The sequence below is a fragment of the Oryzias melastigma genome, linkage group LG11 (assembly GCF_002922805.2).
Source record: "Oryzias melastigma strain HK-1 linkage group LG11, ASM292280v2, whole genome shotgun sequence".
Lineage (NCBI taxonomy): Eukaryota > Metazoa > Chordata > Actinopteri > Beloniformes > Adrianichthyidae > Oryzias > Oryzias melastigma.
In genome coordinates this window covers 15660985-15685328 of record NC_050522.1, presented here as the reverse complement: position 1 = coordinate 15685328, position 24344 = coordinate 15660985, and the positions used below count along the sequence as shown (strand labels likewise).

Genomic DNA, 24344 nt, shown 5'->3' with positions numbered 1-24344 from the left:
GTCAGTATGAACTATGTCACCGCAAGGGGTGTAAAATAAACTACAGCAGAGTCTGATAAACTTCATATTTTTACGAAACATCAAAAATGGTAAAATGCCAATAGAGAAAGCACTTTCTTGCATAATTTTTAGTTTAAGAATCCACATTTTTTTAATCCTTGAATTGACCGTGTAAAATATGATATTGGTATACAACAAATTAAAAAAGGGCTTCAATATGTTTTATACTACAAGGACATTTTTTAAATCCTATTTTGAGCTTGGAAAATGCTCAAACAAGCTAAGAAAATAATTTAAAATGGCAGAATTTTTCAATCAAATCCTACCTGGGGAAATAAAAACAACAAGGTGAAAGCATTATCAAAGTTTTATTCGTAAAATGTAGTATAGAGAGGAACAGTAGTACAATTCAGACAGAAAAAAGGAGAATGTAGTTCCACCTTTGATAAAAACGTAAAAAGAGTAACCTGAATTTGCTTTGTGTTCGGAGGGCACTGAGGCGCTGCCCGAGTTTTGCATCACTGTTAAAATTCGAGTGAAATTGAAAAATACAACCTTTTAGCAACAGCATAAAAAAATACAGCTGGGGGAAAAAAAACCTCTGCTTTTACATCTCTAGTGTTTGTTTGTTTTTTCTGGTTTTCCATATAACAAATACAGCATAAAATCTAAAATGATACATCAGTTTTTTGAGTTTCATTCGTTACAGTTAAATCAGTAGGTTGGTATCAAAAGAACAAACATGACAGGATGAAGGTGAGATGAACACAGCGTGAACGGAGGAAGATTAAAGTGAGCCGCCACAGCATCAGGTGGATGGTAGCCGACTCTCCATGTGTTCCACTAGTTAAATAATATATTCTTCATATATATATATATATGTATATATATCTCATATATTCTCATATTTATCAGCACTATAACCCTACCCACAGTGACTTGAAGGTAAAAGTGACCAAAATAAACAGAGGGTGAACAAGAACGTAGCTTCTTCCACTGAGTGTAAAAAGGAAGTTACACATCTTAGGTATCATTTCAGTACATACTCGTATATATTCCACTGCATATGAACAGATACTGCTGTTCCAAGGTTTTAACCCGCAAAACAATCTGCGTCTCTTTAGAAAATATGTGCTTCAGGAAACAAAAGGAGAAAGGAAACATCAGTGGAAAAGACAATAAAATTAAAAAAAAAAACAAGTAAAGTGAATAATTTTGTAGCATAAAAACATTTTAAAAATCTCAACAGTTACAGACACAAGCAAGGATTTTCTACACTAAGCAAGAATTCACCTGGCTTTTTCTCATACATTATATTTGAACAATAATTAAAAATGACAATTTGGTTGGACAAATAGAAATTAACAGTCTTGATTGCATTTTGGAGTAAATATATTTATATATATATATAATATTAAATAGCAAAAAACATTTAAAAAAAAGTTGAGCATTTGGAAGAAAGACAAGTTTTTATTTTTTTTATTTTTGATAGTTCCATTCCTACCCGCTTTGGGGGGAAAAACACACAAAAAAAACTTTCTTTCATAAACGTAAGTGCATGTCTATGAGGCGCCATAGAGCTTCACTTTTTGTGGAACAAAGTGTTTTCTACCTGGCAGACCTATTTAAAAAAAAAAAAAAAATCTTTAAATGGTTTACAAATGGAAAATGGAGTTTTTTTTTCAGACTTAAAATGTCATGATTTTTGCACATAAGCGACCCCCACCTCACAACCAACGTTCAAGTGATTCAAAATATATATATATTTATATATATATTGACTTTAAACCTCAGTACCAAATATAAACATACAGGTGTTTGTGTCAACGTAGGTCCCCGAAAACTGCTGAAAAAAATGGTATGTTTTTAGTAAGTGTGCATTAAATAAAAACAATGGCAAAGCATACCTGATAGTCGCCGAAGCACAACAGTGTTCTATAGATTAAGCTGATTACATATGCATAACCGAGTCAGTTTAAGCTTTATGATTATAAACATCATATATAGCCTGTAGGTCCAGTATTATGCAACAAGCATTACAGCACCAAACGTTTCATCATTTGGCAAAATTCAAGCTTTAAGTGAAAGTCAAATGCTCTTGTTTTATAATAAAGTGTTACTGTGACGCTGTGATTTGTATAAAGCTAGCAATAACATTTCCCCTCTTCTTTTTTTCTCTTTTTTTTTTTTAAATCAACCTTTTATCCCGACCCAAGCATCCCCGCTCTTCTGGTTTTAAGCGTTACTCAGTAGTTTTGCATTTCCTGCTCAATCTTGGTGTGCGGTCTGTTTGGTTTTCATATCACAGCCCTCTTAAATTAATCATAAATACGGCTGTCATATATTAGAGTCACAAAACAGATTATTTGGTTCCAAGATTTGTGCGTGGAAATAAAATTAAAAAGAAAACAAAAACAGAATCTATTTAGTAGGTCTAAACAGGATTTACAGAGACAAAAACTGCTCTTCTTCTGTGTACTTCTACAAGCACTACGCAACACATCTCAGACAGAAAGCAACAGCGTTTACTACGCCTCCGCTCCAAAACACAAACACAAATTATAGCATCTGATAAGACCATAATAACCTCTCTTCATAAATTAAATAATTAACAGTTCTTTTTCGATGATTGGCCTACCTCAACTCAAATATTACATCACCCAGCCCGACCCATGCCCGAAAAACAACAAAAAAATAAAAATACATCACCAAACCTGATTCATCGTCACTAGACTCGCTTGCTTGTGGGCACTGGACTCAGAGCTGGACATGTTTTAAGAATAAAACCTGTACATCTTGAAATCGCCGCTCTAACGAAGCGTTAAAACAAAAAAACAACAAATATTCGGTCATTTACTCGCACTATTAAGTAACCTTGAGGTTTGATAGCACTTTGGAGTTGATTGTTTACCAGCCAGTTTTTGTGTGTGTGTGTACATTTATATTAAACATCAACCTTTTGTTTCTCAAGCTTGTCTCAACTCTTCAGTCTCTGAGGCTGCGGTGCCCTCGCCGCAGTTTGATTGGTCGTTTTCTGTGGGCTCCTCGCCCTCTATGTCCTCCCCTTCCTCGCCGTCGAAGTCTTCGTCGCGAGGAAACTCCATGCCCTCCAGGCCCACCTGAGTGACCTGGTGAGAGTCGGCGCAGTCCGCACACACGCCGTAGCGCCGCGAGCCGTGGCGGATGCCGACGCTGGCGGCCAGCATGAAGATCTTCTTGCAGACCATGCACTTGTATTTCTTGTCTTTCTTGTGAACCTGAAAGGAGGAGGTTGAAGTCATTGTTTTCATCATATGAAATCATCAGGTATTTAAGCCTCCTAAAAATACATAATCCAGCCCTGCTCCCTTCTATGGGGTCATTTAGGTCAGAGGTAGCTCAGGTCTGCTGTGTCACAGGCCAAGCTCAGAAAATCATCTTCCTCTGAACCTCTGGAAAAGCACAAATATTTAAAGAACTAAAATCTAAAAGCTTTTATGAATTAAAGTCGGGAAAATCAGTTTTCACATTTGAATACTGAATGGAATAAAAAGTGTCCCAAAAAATCTGAAAAAGCAGAAGTGAAGCTGAAGATTCACTCCCATGAAAATGGTGTCACTTGTGGCATTTATCTCAACCTCCCAGATTTGAAAGTAAAATCACCCGCCTGGAAGTTCTAATTCAGCGTCTGACCATGCTCCTCGGGTAGTTGCTCACCTCCCTTCGCTGATGAGGAGACTAGAGTGCAAATGTGTGTGTTTGTGGCCCGAATAGCTTTTTGGACGCGATTCAGATGTGACCCACCCTGTGGATTAAAGCCACCCATGTAAAAATAGTCTGAGCTAGAAAGTGTCGATCCGTAATTGAAGAGAATGGAGAAACTGTCAGTAGTTTGACCAAAGACGACCTGATGGAAGTGTCCAAGCACAACTTGTGTACTCAAATGTTGTCCAAAGTTTATCCTTTGTTTTAGTTTATGCTGTTTGCAGTCGTCTCATGTTTTGTGCATCAGTTCCTTGCCAAGCTTTGTGGAAGTTGAAGAGTAAACTCTCTTTTTGCTCCATAAATTGCAAAAAGATCAATCTTTTTCACCAAATTAAATTTTTTCCTTCAATGTGTGAACAAAAAAGTCAAATATAGTGATTTTTGTTTGTATTCAAGTTCAATTTAACAACTAGAAAGCTTCTAGCAGAAACGGCGTTACTGTAAACATACAGAGAAACAATCGGAGCGCCAACAGCTCAGCAGCAAAAACAAACCCCAGCAAGTATTTACTTCATCTGCTTCTGGTTTCTCTGCTGGCCACTCAGACCGAGCAGCAAAACCTGCACTGGATTATTCTGTTTGCTGAAACAGACAGTGAAAAGCTGAGCTACAAAACAGGAGCCTTGATTACATTACATTCATTTCATTTGGAAAACAACAGCTTTTTTCTGTCTCTCAGTGGCAAAGTTTATATAATTTCCTAAGAGAATTTTTAAATTGTTTACTTGATTTCTTTTTATTTATCTAAAATTCATTTTAAAATATCGTTTACTACATATTGAACATTTGTGGGAATCAAGAATGCATTATTTTCAATGTTTTTTGCTTAATATTGTGTATTGTTTTCAGTGGCTTACAGGTTAAAGACCCACTCCAATGAAAATGGTGTTTTTAACGTGTTCTTGTGGCATTCTCCACTTTGCAGACAAATAGATCCATTATCGTCTTCATTTTCCTCATCTGATCTGCCATCTGGATCAAAACTGTACGGCTGCATAGCTACGATACTGCGCTCTGTTTTTTGCTGCTCTAATGTTAGCTTGGGGTTGTTAGAAGCTTTAAGGAGAGAGTGTAAACAAAAGGCATGCTGGGATATCAACGTTGGGCTACTTCTGCGCATAGAACCCAGAGGAGAATTTCTAATGACCTCCTGCTAGTCTATAGAAAATGTCTTTAAAAAAACAGCACAGATTTTGGCTAAAAACTTCCTAATCAAAATTACAATAGAAAAAAAACTCCACAGCAGTCACAAATTTACAGTTTTAAAAAAAACATATGTGTGGACTTACCAAGGAATGTCTCTTTACGTGCTCGCGGCGAGTGAACAGCTTCCCACAGATGTCACAGCTGAAGGAACGCACTCCTGAGTGGATGATCAGGTGTCTCTTGAGCGTGCGCCGGTGCTTGGCAATGTAGTTACACTGGGGGCACTTTAGCTTATTGAGGGTTAAATGCGACGACTCACCTGGGAAAAGAAACAAAGACGCAGAGAAAAGGATCAGAGGAGCGACTTTCATCATAATCCTCAGATCATTTCTCTTTTAAAGATCCACAAAGAGACCATAAAGTAACCTTAAAGATGTTTTATTGACCAGCAAAATGACTCATATAAATATATAAACATGAGATCTTCCACAGGACAGCTGAACTCACAAATAACTGCATCGATTTTAAACGCGTTCCTGCCCGACTGCTAATCTTCCACACAAAGCCAGCAGGATGACGGAGCCCATCCCTTTGTTTAAGCCAAGGAGAACAACAAATGCGTCGTCAAGGTGGGTTGTTATGAGGGGGAACTGGGGGGGTAGGGACGGCTGATAAGAAGCAGGTCACCTGCATGTTCAGTTCACATGTGTGTTTTAAACACACAGCCCAGAGGGCGGATGCAACAACAGTTAAGGATTTTTATTTTAGTCACAAGCAGAGACAAAAAGATCAACAATAAACTGGTGTTTGTAGAAGTTAAAATCTCTTTTTTTTATTAAAGAGATGAGAAAGTTTGGTGTTTTTATCCTTTTTTGAGTGAAGGAGACTTAAATCCTCCCTGAACTCTGCTGCCATTTTTAGCTGCAGCTCCACCCTTTCAGCTCATTTCAGATTCCCTACATCAGCAGTTGGGCTCAGAACATGAAAACACCAGACGCAGAAACACTGACTCACGTTGTTTTGATGGCTAAATTATAAAAAGGTGAAAAATTCAGATACGTAATAAATATATTTAAATAGAGTGTTCTGTAAATTACTGCAGTTGATCAACCCTAAAAATAATTTTATGCACAAACTTCAAACTGCATCAGGGCTTTTAGTTTATTCTATACAATATTTTGAGGATGAAGTTTTTAAATGCCTAAATTAAAACAAAATCAGGGCTTTGTTTACTATGCAAAATAGCAGTCTAACATTTTTGCTGCTTGTTTGTTCCCTTTGCTATTTCCTGACTAAATGACTGGTTACACAGCTTTAACGCCGCCATGCCCTCCAACAACATTTAAAGCATGTTTAGACTGTGGAGAAGTCATGAAGTGTTTTACCAATTTCTCTCTGAAAATGTTGTGTTTGCGGCAGATCCAGATCTTTGGTATTTTAATAAACAGGTTTTGCTTTTCTCTATATTCAGATTTTTAGTCATCCTGGAGGAAATACCAATGAAGTCTAAAGAACAAATATGGAAATATGAAATGATGCTGTTCCCCAACACTACTCATCCATTAGGGAGGGTCATGGTGGAAATTGAGGAGTTGAACCAACATAGCTACGTTGATGCATGTGGATAATACATGTTTAGAGTTGTGTGCTGATTATACGTACATTGTGAACAAATTAAAATGCATTTTCTTTGTTTCTTTTTTTAAGGGTAGAGCCACATTACCAGGTTTGAGCTCCATCAATTGCTGACTCAACCTACTCACTTTATCGTGTCAAAAATGTCTTCTCTGTGAACTGAAGGTGGCGTGAGTGAGCGACATTTCTGTGATTTGCTTGCAAATATTAACCTTTAGTTCACGGAGATCACATTAACATAAAAAAAGCAAAGAAAAATAACTATAGATCTTATACCATGCAAAAAAATACTTTTAAGTGTATTATACTGTTCATTCTTCACTATAAACAATCCCAAAGAGGTATTTTGATCCATTCACGCATATCTGAGTATTCCTCTAAGTACCAGCCCCACCCAAGCAACAAAAACCAGCGGGTCCTCACGAGCTGATGTCACATAGAGAAAACAGACCCATTTTAGGAATAGTCTGGACAGCCAGAACTCCCCCCAGACTAACACGCACTTCCTCCAAGTAGCTAGCGGTATTCAGCCGCTAGCCCCGGCCATCGCTACACTGGTTGCAGCGATGGCCGGGGCTACTAAAGGCAGATTTACAGTATGGACATCCATCTTTGCAAAAAGTTCGGATGTTGTTTGTTTTCGTGGGAGAAACGCAGACACAATGCCAAGTCGGCTCCAGGATGACACAATGAAATGGGCGGCACCCACAAAGCAGCGAAAGGTGGAGTCTCACAGATCAAGGTGTCCTACTTCCGGGTAGGAAGAAAAACTCATGAAAATAACTTTTATTTCATAAATAATTTGTTCTTTAGTGTGCCAAAGGTAATATGTAATCATATATATGGATATAGCTTACTCTGAAAGACTTAAAAGCATGGTGAGGGCCCTTTAAACAAACAAACAATAGCATAGCCTAAATGTGATTTGATAATGTTTTAAAATCCAGAAAAGTAAAATAGCAATCCCAATAATCAATGAAGCAGATTAAACGCAGTATTCACAATGAATGCAGAAAACATTTCAGAAAATCTGAATAATTTAAAACTATGATTTTGTCTTATGTTAAATTAACTTTAAGGTTATTTGTTATTTTGTGTGTCCTGCTTTACAAAAAACTGTTTAATTTGCACTAGAGTGCATAATCTGTTTTGCTTGGTGGTAAAAAACTCAAACTCTGCTGTGGACCAAACCCAAAACGTGCTTCTTAGTTGACTTGTTCACAAACCCTCTAGTGTTCCTGCAGCAGTGAGAGAAGCCAGACTATGGAACAAACGGAAGAGCATAGATGATGCAAGAATTGTAGTTTCTGGGCAAAAACAACAAAAAAAAAGGCCATAGAGTAGAAAAATAAATGATCAGCTGCTCTGCCTCTGTGATCAGAAGGTTTGGAAGGTCATTCTTGATTGTATGATGAGCAAAACTAAACTAAGGTTTTTCACATTTCTCACCCACTCAAACAAAAGCTACCGGACTCTCCTGGTGTAGATAAACACCATGGTTACTTGCTTGATTATATGCTAGCTTATTAAGGACCCTCTCTGATCAAAATTGTGTTTTTAACATATTCTAGTGGCCTTTTTCTGATGTTGGAGGACATATGTAAAGAAAATTCTGTTTCAAATTGCTTGCATTTCTTTTATTAAACTGTGAATCAGGAGCCAATGTAAAAATGCTGTTTGAAAAAGAGCATATATGTGACGTAAAAAATATGCTGGGTGGGCCACAAGCTCTGGGCAATGAGCTCTTAACAACAGAGAAGGGAAAGGGGGGTGGGGTTGCTCCATGCCAAGGGCCCGCCCACAACACAGAGGTGAATTTCTAATGAGCTACTGCAAACACTGTCCTAGAAAACAATTTTATCTAAAAACAGGATAATTATAATTAAAAAAAAAAACACTAACTTTGAACACACACTTTGAAGATGGTTGGGTAAATAAACTGTCCTTATACAGATACAAACTACAAGAAAACAGGACTCTTAACTCAACTACACTGTACTGTAGTCATGTGTACACTAGAGTGGCTTCTTACCATTTTCCCAGGACTCTTGCTTGAAGTCTTGGATGATGCTATACTGGATCTTATTGGCCAGTTCTGGGAAATGGGGGAGGGGACAAGGGGAGGAAGAAAGAGAGATGACAGGTGGTTGAGAGCCTGGGGGGAGCACACCTTACAATACCTTTTGTACACAAACTAACCACCCCCACAGGAAAACAATGGGTGCTTCCATGAGCGGAGCAGGCAAACACACAGACACACGGTGACCTTCTTAATGCAAAGCAGTGTCCTCAACAAACCATAGCAACAAGCTAACTAGATTTACAGCAGGGAAAAGGTTAATGAGAGATGGCGCTGAGCCCTCGCACCAGCTCATCTTACACTCAACTTTTGTAAGCACCTGTGTGTGTTTGAATATACTCGTCCTAAAGCACCAGGGCTTACAGCCCATTAAAGACACACCCCTGTGTCAGGTTGTGTTGAGAGTGTGTATGTGTGTGCTTGCTCTCCCTGGGTCAATATTTGGAATAGTGAGAACAGCACCAGTGCTTTAGAGTGGATTAAGTACTATAGGGACTGCCCCTAGCAGCTTTGACAATCCCAAGGATTGGACATTTGTGTAAAGGCGTGTTTGTGTTTACTCCAGAGAATAGGTCGTATGAAAATGCATTTCAGACGCTCTGCATGCATTAATACTGTAATGTTAGGAGAGGATCTGGGAATGTGATAGAAGGGAGTATTGGTGGTGGGTTCAGCTCAGGAAAGGCAGAAGGTAATGATAGGAACAAGATCTTCAAGATGTTTTCACTTTTTGATTTAGGATGTATTCAGACTGGGAGAATGATTTGTTCCGGATCGTCCCAAACCTTGGGTTTGGTCTGTATTCAGACTGCAGTCAGGCAGACGATCATTTTCCAGACCAAAGTTTGTAAACAAAACCATATGACTGGAGATTTCTTCAGTCATTGGCCAGCAGTTACGGGGGCAGGTCAAAACAACAAGAGAAAGATGGAGGTGCTGCGTTTTGTCAATTCTTGCCAGGATTGTTCACTTTTTCAAACTTTTTATTTCACCGACTAATTTTGAACATCTGTATGAAAGTCAGGTTCAACACTTTTTACTGCTGCTTTGGTACGACAGAGGCATACTGCAAGGTGGTTACTGGAGACGCTACGAGGTACGGTGATTAGTGTTTATTAAATACAAATTGTTGGGGGAAAAAGTGTGAGAAGCAATGTTAAAAGTTGTTTTAATGAGCCTGCATTCATCCAACCACATTTTAATGAGCTGCTGTTGCTGCTCAACGTTTATCCGCTAATGAACGGCTACAGAGGACGTTTTGGTTCAGTTCTTCCCAGCATGGACCGTATTCAGACAGAAGAATCCCAAAGCGGATCGAAGTTCAGTCCAATTGGAAACGAACAGAGACCACCTGGAAGATTGGTCAGACAGCGGTTCCTAGTCCAGGCCCAGGGTTCGCTTGTGCAAATTCAGTCTGGATTATTGGGGGAAACAAACTCTGGTTCACTTAAAGCGGACCAAATGTGTCCAGTCTGAATACACCCTTATTTTATTTTATTAAAATGACAATGAAACCCTCTTTTTTAACTTTTTGTATGTCAGAAAAAATTATTTTGATTTTATTGAAATTTTTTTATGAGATACCCAAAAAGTCGGGTAGATCTAGGCAAGGCAAGTTTATTTGTGTAGCACATTTCATGTACAGAGACAATTCAAAGTGCTTTACATGAAACATTAAAAGAAACAATCAAAACAAAGAGTAAAGGTGTGATCATTTAAATAAAATTAAATGCAATTTAATTAACTTTATCTTACAGGATTTTACAAAGCTTAAAAAAAGAGCTAAAGGGTCTCCATCTTATTTACTTTTGAATAAACATGGTTTTAAAAAGAATATAAATTTGTTACATTTAAAGAGTTTGTTCAGATGAAGAGGATCATTAACTCGCTCAAAGTGAGTTAAAGAAATCGGGACACCGACTGCCAAAGTGAATTTTAAAGGATAAAACAGAAAAAATGTAAATTATATTTCAACCAAAAACGTAATTTTTCCACATACAAGCATGATCAAGAAATTCTGGGATCAATTTGTCTGTGGATTCACTAACAATCAACAAACCTCTTTTTTACTTGAAACAATATTTCAGTAAAGCAAAACTGCAGAGCAAGTCCCAACAAATTAGTCCTTTCTGCGACACGAGGCTGATCGCAGCTCGACAGACCAGGCACCCTGTGGGTAATGCTGTCACAAAGTGAAGGCCTTCTCCAGTAACTTTGTCCATAAAAGGCTTGGGACAATTGGGTTGAAAAATTGCATTAGGTGGGTTTCAGCTACAGTAAAACAGGAGACACTGCAGTAACACACTCAACCAACATGTCTTAATGCACATGTTGTACTTACAGGTTTTATGAGGTGCTGGCAATTGACACTGTTGACTAGATTTTCTATAAAATTAAAAAAAAAATCTTATTGTGTCTGACCTAAATGGCAGATATTTAGTGCAAACAATTGTAAGGTTGGAAAAGGTTAACACATCACATGAGATCCTATGTTGCCTTTTTTCTTAAAATGAAAGTGGTGTTTAAAGTATGTTTCTAAGTGCCCATACTTTTGTCTATTTTTGGACATTTTTCTTGATCTTTTTCCTGACTGTCAAGAATCAAGTGCCATGTCTGTTTTTTCTGGTAAATTTGAATGACTGTGCAGTAAAGCAGGGTAAACCCGGTAAAACAGGTTCTTTACAATGGAAATGAATGAAAAGTGAAAGTGTTCCAGACTGAAATGTGGATGTTGAATCAGGTGAATATGGGCTTGCCTGCTCTGAAGACTTAAAACTAAAAAATCTAATTTGTACCAATGAATACACAAATATCCTCACAAATTTACTTAAAGCAAACTTGTCATTTTGTAAATATTTTTTGGGAGAAAATGTTCCAAATAACAGCAACACTAAGCTAAACAAAATGATGAAGACAAAGATTTTGTAAGACTTGAAAACAAACTCTTAAGAGCGTGTCTCTCTGGGCTATTTCCACACACTGAATCACTTTGTGCACACATTAAAACAACCTTAGGAGGAGTTAGAGGCACTAAGAGCATTCAAGTGCATTTAGGGAGGCCTGGTGAAGAAAAAAAAAACTGTTTCCACTGCTTCCTTCATTATCGGACATGCGGGAAAGAGCTTCTCTCTGGCAGGCCAAAAAGTAGTTCTCCATTTCTACACAACCCTCCATGCTACACTTACCCCCTCCCCTTATCCAAACCACTTCATATAAAATGTGTTATAATTATGGTTGCATGGAGTGCCATGGGTAATGGAACCAGCAGAAGGAGTGGAGATTATGAAGGGGCAGAGCAATGAATGCAGATAGGGTGTGATGGATAGAGCAATGGGTAGATTATCAGATAGAGTGAAGGAATCAAAGTGTAAACAGAGAAACACTAAAAAGGACAGCACAGTTTTATCTCAGAAAAAGAAATAAAAGAAGATTAAACAACTGACTGGACATGCCAAAGCACCAAAAAGGTCAAAGAGTTCCGTTTTTTAACCAGCGTTTAAAAAAATGTTTAAACCTCTTAAAAACTATAACTTTTTAAAAAAGATTTTCAAGAAAACTGTGTCTTTACAGAATGCTCTTAATACAGAACGTTCTTTCAGAAATGTTGCAACACATCTCTTTCAGCCCCACAGCTCTTATCTCTCCAAGTAGGCGTCAACCTTTCTTAACTTTGGGGTAATTAGTGAAGATCAGGGCTTGGGGCAGCTTGCTTCTTGACTTTGGATGGCAGTTGGATGATAAATGCCCCTTCAGCCCTGTTTTATCCCTCCAGATTACATTTTTTGTTAAAGAAAAACGCTTCACTGTATGGAGCAATATTCTGTTAATCAAATGGATGAAGTAAAGTAAAAATCGAAATTTAACATATAATATTTAACTGTGGCCAAGCTTGGATATCTTTCAAATAACCACAAGTGAGAACAGTCATGGTTCTAACTTAATTAATGATTAGGAAACTTGTCTCTGGATCTATTTGATTATTAGCAAGTGTTCAGATGCAAAAAACTATAAATCTTTCCTGACAAAATGGAAACACTGTAGTCAAATCAAACACAGTTTAGAGGTGCTCAAAATAAAAACACTGAGCCGCAGTTAATACTTAAGCTAGGACTGTGAAGGTTGTGCAGTGTGGTCAATGATTTCTGCAACTGCGTATTTTGCACAAACTGCTTTGGGGGGCCAGAGTAATACTAATACAGAGGAATATTCTTGATCACACCATGTAGTTTATTTGACTGTTTCTTTATAAATATCACAACAGATGGATCAATTTAAACTTCCTTAACCTTTTATATGGAAACACAACCTCAGATCAGGTGACTCCTGTACATACGATTTTTTAATGTAACATTGGTAATTTGGACAAAATTGTTGGAACTTCTTTAAATGTATCCTTTAAAAATGACTTTTTTGGTCAAATCTTTAATATAAATTAGAGACTTAAAGCTAAAACATTTAGTGCATTAAACTTTTCATCTATACAAACAATAATTAGAGTATTATTTCATTTACTTTTTTAAACAGAAAAGATACACTAGTTATACATGGCAAAAAAGGAACCTTTTTTTTTTTTTAGAGAGAAACTATGAAAGATTCCATAAATAAGTTCATAGTGTGTTCCTACAGGATAATGGGTACCGTAATCAAAATGATACTAACCCTTCTTTGACCCTAGTCATTGTTAAGCTTTTTGCATGAGAGGCTTATGTGCTAGAGGCTACTTTGACATACAAAGCATGTTAAGCTAAATGTCCAGCAAAGAGACCCAGCCCTTCAAGTGTATGATGTTGAAAAACATGTCTTTTATTGATCATGTTAAATTTTAGAGTCAAATGATAACTCAACTGTCAAAGACTGAAAAAAAACCCCAGCACAATTAATTTTCACATCCAATAAGAATGAGTCAAGTAATGTAAGATGTATTTATCAGATAGACTATCAAACACAAACGGTAAAAGTTAAAATGTTTGTCTTACCAGCGTTTTCTGAGAGGGACGAGAAGTCCTCACTGAGAAGAGACGCTGACGGCTGGATGAACATCCCTTCATCAAATCCTTCTTCTGGCTCTGGTGGGAAGTTGTACACAAAACGCCGTGTAGTGGTCTGCTTTTTTCTTCGCCCACTTCCAGCTGCAGCATCCGGTGCCTCCCGCTTTATTGCTGCGGCAGCGGCTGTGGCTGGTTCGTTCCAGACGAAAACCTGCGACTGGCCACTCGCAGCCCGAGTTTCATTGGTCTCTGCTGAATCAAACCAGTTGTTGTAGTGGTGGGTCCAGTTCCCAGAGGCTCCGTGGGTCACCAGGGCACAGCCCTCGCCACTAGCCATCCCCACCTCTACGTCACTGGTCTCTTCCTTCACCGTGCCATTTTCTTCATTCTCTTCCATTCCCTGATTGCTGCTGGCCTTGATGGATAGCTTTGACAGGATGCTCGTAGCCCAGAAGTTGATCGGTTTCCGGTCCAGCCCTTTATGTCTCTCTTTGGCCACCGTTTGCCTCTTGTTGTAATCCACCACCACCGTATCAGGCGCCTCCTGCTTAATGCTGATATTCAAAGCATCGTTAATGAAAGCCCTACATGACTGTACGACATCCGTCATTTGGAGGTAACTAGCAACAGACATCACTTCGATGGCATTTTGGCTTGTGAGCAGCAAATTCCCGGAGTAAAGAAAGTCGAGGATAACTGAGAAACCTTGCACAGCAGCAACATCAAGGTGTGTTACAGTGGCTTGATCCTGGGCCTCGCTCTTAGTTAGACAGTAGAGGGTTTTGAAGTAGCCGCTACCTGCTACCAGGATGTTCTTGTGTGCACGGAACACCTGGCCTGAGACAACTATGTTCACATCACAGAGAATGCCGCTTTTCCGTTGCTTGTCCAACTCCTGTAGAAGCTGGTAGCAGTAGGAGTTTTCGTTGGGCTTGTTGCGATAGTCTTCTGAGCAGTTAGTGGAGAGGCAGGTGTTGTCTGATGGCCTCGCGGTCTCCTTTTAGAAGAAATAAAAAGAAAAAAAACATACAGAATTATTAATTTGAAAAAAATAAATACATAAATAAAAAGTAGTCAGTTAACAGAAGGTTCTCCTCCTCTGTACATTTTGCATTTGCAACAAACCGGCCCCCTCCCCCTCCAATACTTCGTGTATGACACCAGCGCCCCTGTTTAAGAGGTAAAACCAGTTCAACAAGTTTCTAGTAAAATAGGACTGAAACAAGGCAACTGAAGAGACGTTAACCTCTCAACTCCCAATGATAGAAAGCAATTGTAGATGCTATTTAGTTTTTAACTGGAAATAATTTTTTTTTTTAATTCCCCTTTAAAATTTTAAAAATTGCCCAAATACATTTTTTTAGGCTTTGAAACATAATGTAATCAAATTACAAAATCTCATAAAACAGCTGGAATATAAAGAACATACACCAATTAAATGTCAACATAAATATAGTTTGAATGAGTATAAACACTAATTATACTATGGTTTGGGTGAATACTCATTTCTGATTGAATGAAAGGTTTCCAATAAAAAGTAATACCTACAAAACACGTTCCAATGAAATGGTATGAATGTTCTGTATCTCATAAAAGCGCAACGACGCGTCAACATTCATTTGTTTCTGATCGTGGACAACTTTTTGGTCATTACCGATAACACATTATTTTACGAAAGTTTTTAATCATAAATATAGTTTGTGGGGTGGGGGGTGGGGGATCGCTAGATACGAGGTAGGGACAGTGGGAACCTCGTTCATCCATTCATGTGTGTCACTAATTAGATGACAAAGTATTTGGCTACCTTAAGAGAGTCATAGTCAAAGTGTTCTTTCACTAAACATTTAGATGGATTGCTAATGCTTCTTCTTCTTGGTTAGGATGGACAGTAGTTGGAAGACTAATGCAAATAATACCTATTTCTGTTACACTTCTTGGATATAAAATTAATTTGCTTGTAAAAAAACAAAACAAAACACTCCTGTATAAAAAGATCTGAAATAAAAACATTGACTGTATATGAGATCTGGAAGGAACCTATAGAAAATGATTTGTTTCTGGCTCTAGCAATATGAAGTCAATTCAGTCACCATTTTTTCACAATACAGATATCGCCATGTTGGAACCAGATGTCAGTAAGGAGTGATTGGCCCAAGTTGGCTTGAGTCATAATTTCTATGGCAATTCTATCCCCAAACAGGAGTGAGCTTGTCGGAAGACCACACCCCTACCACTTGAAAGCGGGCTGCACAAAGTCTGTCAAATGCTTCAAACAGTTGATGTGACACCATATACTTTTGAGGCATCTGATTGGTCAGTTTATAACTTAAATAACTTGAACTACAGAAAAAGAGAAAAAATAGGATTACCAGGACCATGTTAAAAACTAGTGGTAGAGTAAGAATTGTAAATATAGGTGATTGAGTAATAGTCGTTGATTTCTCAATAGAAGCCTATTAGATTTTGGCTTCTCGGATCCAGTGGGTACTTCCTATTTGGGGATCACTCAGTCCAGTTTTCATATACAGATAATGACTAAAGCAATATATTAACGGCAGGGATATAGGAGAGCTGACCACTGTACAAGCAAGGATGCTACGTGGCTATAAAGCAGGAAAATGAGCTAAAGCCATGTAACCCTTGTGCTATTCTAAGCATGTTTACATTAAAAGTGGGGTCATCTAGACCCCATAAGACAGCTTGCTGAACTTTTTTTTCCAAGGATTTTTTATCTTTACTGGTGCCTGTAGCAGACATTAAATCCTGTCCACATTTGTCAAGAGAGGGATCGCACACAATGTTCCCTCTAATTTTTTGTGCATCTGAGCAAACACAGAAACTCACTGAGCGCTCCTTCGACCGCAGTGAGCAACAATGAGGGTTCACTCTGTATTCACGTCTATATTTCAACTGTCTGAAATCTCTTATCTTAACAAGTCATGTAGCTTATTAAAAGAATGAAACTAATAAATGTCCATCAAATTGTGTTCAATGTGAGTGATTTGCAACAATTACAATGAGAAACATTCAGGAAGCGGGTCCTGCTGTCTGGGAATACATTCAAACTCCACTTTAATTGTTTAGGACTTTTCCTGCTACAAAGAATCTTGAAGTGCTTTCCATAATAAATAAAAGAAAGATACAAATAGTAGTTAAAATAGCAAACATACTGTAGCGTCCGTCAGGACGCAATGAAGAGGCGGAGGCGACCGTTTCCAACCGCGAAGCTTGTAATAAACTTGTAAGCGGTTACTGTCGGCCGTAACCACGCCGAATACAACACAAACGATAAAGTGCTCTCATTGGCTCGTTCCTCATTACATTCCTTCATGCTCCCACAACCCTTCTTATATTCTCCTGCTCCTCCGCCCACCCCCACACTCATCCAATCACACTGGAGCAACAATGCAACACAGAACACATTAACAGAGCATTTTGTCAAGAGTTAACGCGCGATTAATTGCAAATTATTATGTGGAATTTTTTAAGGAAAAAAATGTGTGCTTCATGGAATTTAGCATTTCTACATTAATTATGAAAACAAGAATGACAAAATTTATAGTTTTCATCAGAAATACTTTATTTTGTAACAATGTATTGAGATAAACTTTCTTAACAATAAAAGGCTGTAACATAAAATGCCTACCAAAAGCCCAAGTGCAAGTGAAGGGCATTTTAAATTCTAAACTTCAATCAACGTTCAGTAAAATAAAATAAAAAACATCAAAAATAACATTTCCATAACACTTTCATGTTCATTTTTTGTCAGGACCAAATCTTTTCCTCCTCTGCTTCTGCTGAACAATAAATGAAATAGAGATTTATCATTTTTAATGAACTTTTGTTTTTTAGAACATTAAAGACTGAGAAAAGCGGGATACTCTGTGGATAGTTTGACAGTCCAACACGGTCGTAGTAAAATGCGTACATATTCCATAACTTTGCACTCATTCTGTTAGCCTACTGCCGCCGTGTTCTCTGGCTGCAGCTCAGCGGAGTTCACGTGATGAATATGCCGGCAGACAGACCGCTATGCTGGGGCTGGATCACGCTTAAACCTCCAGAACATTTAAAACGTCCCCCGGTGCGCTTGCTGTTCGGAACGTCGGGGGTCCGCAGCTCTCGGGACGCGGCGCCGGACGCGAGCCGGTACCACAAGACGTGGTACTGAACGCGAACTGGAGCCGGGTTAGAGTGGAGAAGCTCTCCAGGTCCTAGCGCCGGGCCGGTTCTAGCTAGCAGCTCGGTGGTTGGAGACCCGCCGCCGCCGGTGATCTAGTGAGAGCAGCCGGTGAGAGAGGAGCGGGACGCCCGCGCGCGCGGAATGGAAAGGCACTATGAGAAAGTCCGCGATTAATGCGTCAAAAAAATTGTCGGCATCAAGCACATGTCAGATTAATGCGTTTTACAGCCCTACTTATATGATAATTTTATTTAAAGTTTAGAATAAATTTTATTTTGTGCGCAGAATAGATTTGCTGTGCGCAACGGGCGTGGGAGCAGTGCGCAATTGCGCACGTGCGCAGCTTAGAGGGAACATTGTTCGCACATCAATATAAGGGTGGGGTCATCTGGTCCCCATAAGAGAACACAAGGGTTAATATGCTCCTCGGGAGGATAACAAACAAACATGTATGTTTAGCATCATAACATACACAGTGTATTTATTTCTACATGAAAGTTTAAAACAAAAAAGAAAAAAAATTGAAGGCCTTCAATTTAAAAAGAAGTATAATTTTATGCATGCATTTGTCCACAATGCATGTTCACAAGCAGAAAATACATCTCTGGCTCATTTTTGAATTGCAGAGCAGATGTGCTAATCCAGAATAATTCACATTGCTCAAGCCCTGCATTTTTGCCCCCGCCCACCATCATCTCTTCTCCACACACGCCTAATGTGTGCACACACACACACACACAGAAACTAGGCAGCCTTCACATACACATACAGCTGGGGTTTCAGCTCAAGTACTTCAGATTAAATTCATTTCCCTGTGGTCCCCAACCAGCCCCCACCCACCATCCCTGCTCCCTCCACACTACAGCTCTTGTCCAGGGTAGCCTGGTTACAGAGGATGGTATAGGGGCGCTTATCATCCTTCGCTCCAGCTGGGAGGGGGGGGCAGAGAGAAAGACGGAGAGATAGGATGAAACAAATGAGAAACAGAAAGAGGGTTAGCTTGAGTGGGGGGTGGATGTGGCTTTGCAAATGGCAATAAAAACCAACGATGAAAGACTGAAAATATTAAAGGATAACACAGCTACAATGTAGAGATCTACAGAGAAAATGGAGTACGAGGAAAAACAAGATGACCATGGACAGAAGCACAGCTTGATAACTACTATAAGAAAACGAACTAAACTAAAAACCTTGAGAAACAGAGCAGAGGAGGAAAAAGTGGAGCAGAAAGGGAAAGAAAGACAAGTGTTATGGAGAAGTAGTTGTTGGGTCACCCCATTTTACTCTCCACAATAGCCCATGTTCTCCCCGAGGCTTATTGCCCACTCAATGTGGACCATTGTATACGGCTCGGCACTCACTCTTCTTGTGCAGCAGTTTCCACTTGCAAACACAGAAAGGAGCAATGGTAAATAAGGGTGAGGGGGTAAAATATTTCACATCAACACCTCTGGAAGGACATGATCATCATGCATTTCAGGAAGATGGAATATTTGGATGGAATGGAAGGATGAGAAAGGAGTCATCTAGATTGTGTGATGGCAGACCTGACTATCCAAATATAATTTCCCTTTTGACATGCTCCAAATGTTATTTTGAATTTTGAAATAAAAATCTCTCAAACCCTGCAGTTAAAAAAAGATGAAACCAAAAAACACCATAAACTCTCCTTTATTCTTTAATTATTAGCCTGTTTCTGAGCATCTTTGGTCAATAGGCACTAGTAAAACCTTCTAGCCTCTTTATATAGTTGCCCTAGAAATAGAAACAACCACACCGCCATTCTACCTGCAGCCCGTTGAGGGCTTTGTACTAAATTCTGAAAGAATTTGAGTTCATGTTGTTTTTGAAATGCAAGCAAATCTAAAATACAAGTGGACATTGCAAAATTTTATTGGTCTACTACTGGAAATTTGTAAAATTTTTAATTGCAATCTTAAAGCCGCTGCTTCCCACACCTTTTATTGCTGGAAAATCCTGTACATTTGGACCAATTTGGGTATGCCAGGTCAGTCTGGCATTGGATAAATTGCTCTATACTGGTCTGTCATCCCTTCTCCAGATGTGCCACGTATGAGCTCACAGCTTAGAGAATGAGCAGATCAACCCTGCACAGCAGATGCTGGAGGCAAAATCTGCCTGTGCCAAGAGAAAAACGCCGGGACCATTTCAACCTCCCCCTGGAGCGATGTGGCCAAGTTTTTAACTTTGTGTCTGGAATGGAATGAGTAGAAAAAAAAAATAAAGAGCCAAAAAGGGAAAGCTGAGGAAGAGCAATTCTTTGATCTGAGTCAGTCGTGGAAGCTTCAAAATCATATGCCAATGGCTGATGATTTACAGGTGTATTAAACAAATCAAGATGTTCAAATATTCTGATTTATCATTCCACTCCCGAGTACAGTCAAAATATACTTCATCTTAGATTAAAAAAAGGCTACTCATACAAAGTAGACCAAAAACCCAAACAAACCACACGCCCCAAGGCCAGCTGATGCATGACAAACATTCAGACACACTTGTAACATCATGTGATACAACTGCAGTTTAACTGCAACATAATGGGCCACTGGAGTTTACCTTTATCACACACACTTTTCCATCATTCCTTTCAACCCCAACAACTAAACCCAGTCCCATGACCAGCCCAGCCCTGAAGCTATCTTCTTCAGTTTTCCCCCTAAATCCACTGCATCCTTTCGTCAGCGCCCACCCGTCTCCTCAACCCATCTGTCCCCTGATGGTGGAACAATATTGCAGTGTGCATTTTGCCCAAGGTGTGGGAGGGCCGTTCTGAGCGTCTCTTAGACTCCCAACAATGCTAAAGAGCTGGGGGTGTTAGAAGAAGCGCTCTCAGAAGAATTCTCCCTCTGGCTTCTCCCCACCCATTCTCCTGACCTGTTGGACCCCAGTAAACATCCCATCTATTTGTAAGGCAAAACGCTGCAGTGAGTGAGCCCCCGACTCCATCGATCAGAAACTCCCATTTGAAGTGGTACATTATTTAAATTTCAACTACAGGAATTCAGATTAAATGTATTCAAATGTAATATATTACAAAACCTTTATTAGTACTTTTAAAGGATATTTTTAATGCTATAACTTTATTTCTGACCTTAATAGAACAAAGAATCATGGATTTTGAGAATGATTAAATTAAAAAAAATTGAAATATTGATGTTTAATTATAAAATAAAACTATTCTCACATATTTTTCATGTTATATGTGATAAGGAACCATGTAAAATAAGAACAAAATGTATGTTTTTAAAAATAAACTTTTAATGCTAATAAAGCCAGACCCCTTCAATTAAAGGTATTTGCTTCTACATCATTAAAATAATTTACTTGTGTTTACATTTAAGCTTAATAAAAATATTTAAGCTAATTATTTGATACCACAATGTATGAGTTTGAACATCCCACATCTATTTGTTGTCTCCATGGCCAGAAAATAGTACAGAAACGGAGCACAAGACAGCATCATTAAGGACAATGCCTCCCTTTTGTATCCACATTTACTATAGCTGCTTTGGTTTGCAGAGTAATTTGATCAGGTTTAACAAAAAAGCATATACAGGCCTCTGTAACATTAAGAATGAGTAAAGGTAAAGAAAAGTTTTATTCTCATGTGATAGTTTGTCATCAATGTCCAATCACCTTGTAGCATTAGTGGTTGTTTTAAAATTATTGTGGATTTTTTCAGTCTGGAAAAAATAATTTCTGAAATGCACCCAAATGTTTTTTTTTTCCAAAATGTATCTGTGAATTTGATTCACTAAACTTTTAGAACAGTTCTGGGGTTCTCATTGTGAGAGAAAAGACATCCTAAGTCTCTAATCTACTCCTGGCGCTCTCCTCGCCAATTAAGAGATGTACATGTTAGTGGATAACTTTAAGTAATTGTGATTAGTGGCCGCGGTTACAAAGGCAGGAACTAAATGTAGTAGTAAAATCCGCTTCGCTTACACATTAGACTCAAACAACTCGACTTCATTCTCCTGACAGCTGAGGCCATTGTCAAGAGTAACATCTAAGAAGATGAAGAAAAATTAAGTGAATAGTATAGTTCAATGCGGAGATAAGGAAATGCACAGAAAATTGCCTTACACAAAGCAAATTCTAGATATTTTTCTTAAATTGATCAGTCATTAATGTGGGAATGTACGTGATAAATATATTGATGTATGTGCTATCAATACATACTGACATCTACTATAAGCTGTGCAAAGTACTAATTTAAAAAAAATATGCCTTGAAATGTAAACAACAAATCCAACAAAACGGTTGACAGGTAGTGCTGTGCTTTATTACAGACATTTCATTCATTTATAGGTTGCCTCTGGGCATTCAAGTTGTGAGCTTCCAAGCAACATGATTTACTCCCCTGCTCAGCCTTGCAAGTGACACCCTGTATGGATTTTTGGGGGGTCATTCTAACACAATGCCTCTAATTTAGCTCCAAAGTATTGGAGGAAGAAATGCGCCAGAGGTCACCAGTGACTGCGAGGCCGTAGGGCTTCGACTGAGGCGGGGGGTTGGGTAGGGGTGCGGCTCCCCAAAGGCTGTCAGGGTCAAGCCCCAGCCAATATTTGACCTCTAAAACACTGGCCATTGGGACTGCTGCGGCAGAAATACGCGATATGGCTCTGTTAGCAATATTTTTTAGACGCATCATGACAATCAGCCTCCAGAGAAGCAGGTGTCTTAAAGGAGCAGTACTAATCGAGAGCACTTTTATTTGGTAGTTACTGACTAGTTAAATTAGTTTAAATCACCTGCCTTAGTAAAAGTCTAAATTTTGGTGTTCTGGACAAGCCAAGCTTCGCTCGAGACTTCCTGTACCATTGTGGTCCCGCAACAGACCATCTGCCTCCGGGTAGCCCGCAAAGCCACCGATGGCTAGCAAGCTAGGATAGCTGTTAGCTTAGGTTAGCTAGCTAAGGCTAACTAATTAGCTATGAGAAGGGATTGTGAAGCTTAGGTAAAAGCCTATTTTCGCCTTAGTTGAGATTTAAAAGTAAAAAAAAACATTAAAAGTAACCTTTTAAAAAAAGATGAGCGTGACATGGTAGTTGTTAAACAGGTATGACATGTTACATAGTTTGCAAACGAAAGCGAGCGGAGCTAACGTTACCTGTCTGGTGGGGTCATTTCTCCCGTGCTCGGAAGACAGGTGATGTCTCAGCAGCAAGGCCCGTTTATAGTTGCGAGTGCCTTTGACAAGCTCGTCGTTGTTTTTAGTGGCAATGTTGTGACACCAAGAACAGGACATAAGCCCCGTCTCCTGGCAAAATTTAAGCCATGGGAATTCGTGCAGCCACGAAGCATGAAATAGTGAAGGTTTCTGAAGCAGCATCTGCGGTTTCATCTCTACCCCCGATTTCCTGGAACCTGTCTCGTCTCCCTTCGCAACGCTCCCGAGCCCCTGGACGCCGCCGTTGTTGGTGGGACTTTCCCCCGGTGTCCAGCTACTCCCTTCCCTGGACCCGTTCTCTTCGTCGACCGAGTCGGCACGGTCCTCACTGGCCCCGGCTGGCCAGCTGCTCCCTTCCGGGTCCTCTTCTTCCTCGGGTTCCATGCTATCGCTGACAAACCCAGCGCCCTCCGCTCTCTTCTGAGACGGTCCACTGGCCCCCAAATCCCGGTCCTCCTCTGGATCCAGCCTATTCCCGTTAAAATGTCGGTCTTGACAGGCCGGGGCCTCCCAGTTATTACAATTCCCCCCACCGACACCACTGGAAGCTGTTAACCCAGCTAATCCGCCTCCTCGGAAAGCCAACGACCTGCGGTTTCTCTCACCGGACATTTTCCTGAATATATATTAGAATCTTCACTTTCTCAACGGGACTCCTCTCCGACAAAAACAGTATAGTTATAAACGATGTATCTTCCGACAGAGATGGACCGTCGTCGTACAGTTTCCCCGCTTGGCCCTACCGGTGAGAGTATGTAGGTTATGCGGAAATAAATAAAGCCTTTAAACGCATAATGAATTTCAGGGTTCTCGCTGCGTCCGCGCAGGCCCCGCAGAGGTCGAATGGCAACGACTTTCCTCCCCACAATGCACCTCGACTAGAGAAAGGGGGGGCTGGACGGGGAAGGGAGGGGGGCGGCTGTTAAAGGAAGATGGGGGTGCAGTCCGTCGATCTGCAAGGGGTCCTTTGTGTTTGAACGCTGCACCCATTTTCCGCATGCTTTTCATCTTTTGAGCTGTTCTTGTTTAGTCAGCTTGTAAATGTGTGCCCCACTTCAGACCTCGAGTTAAGCTTTGTTAACATCTTAATCATATGACACATCTACCGAAATTCATGCGCCGCAACTTTATTTTGTTCAGCAATAAATAATATAAACTTAACTGTACTGCATGTAAGAGCCAAATATATTAAAGAGACAATTTAGCTGAGTAAAGTGATAGAAATACTGTATACAAATATTTGTATTTATGACTTCTGCTAAAAGTATAACAATACAGGTGATATAATATCATACAAAAACAATTAATAACTAGATTTGCAATTCCTTGAAGAAATTGCGTCTGATTGCTGAAAGCAATAGCGCTTTGAAGCAT

General features: G+C 39.4%; 2 protein-coding genes across 2 annotated transcripts in view; one reads left to right on the top strand and one right to left on the bottom strand.

Annotated features, from left to right (window-relative positions):
• Positions 1 to 24344, top strand: part of adnp2b (ADNP homeobox 2b) — a gene marked incomplete in the record, with an annotated part of 705870 nt that overhangs the window by 420326 nt on the left and 261200 nt on the right.
• zbtb10 (zinc finger and BTB domain containing 10) lies at positions 350 to 23867 on the bottom strand. Its single transcript, XM_024294519.2, has 5 exons — positions 22911 to 23867; positions 13582 to 14590; positions 8558 to 8620; positions 5034 to 5209; positions 350 to 3257 (listed from the first exon to the last, which is right to left on the bottom strand). Exons 1-5 carry the CDS (start codon positions 23580 to 23582, stop codon positions 2967 to 2969), a joined length of 2211 nt encoding a protein of 736 aa, XP_024150287.1. The 5' UTR covers positions 23583 to 23867; the 3' UTR covers positions 350 to 2966.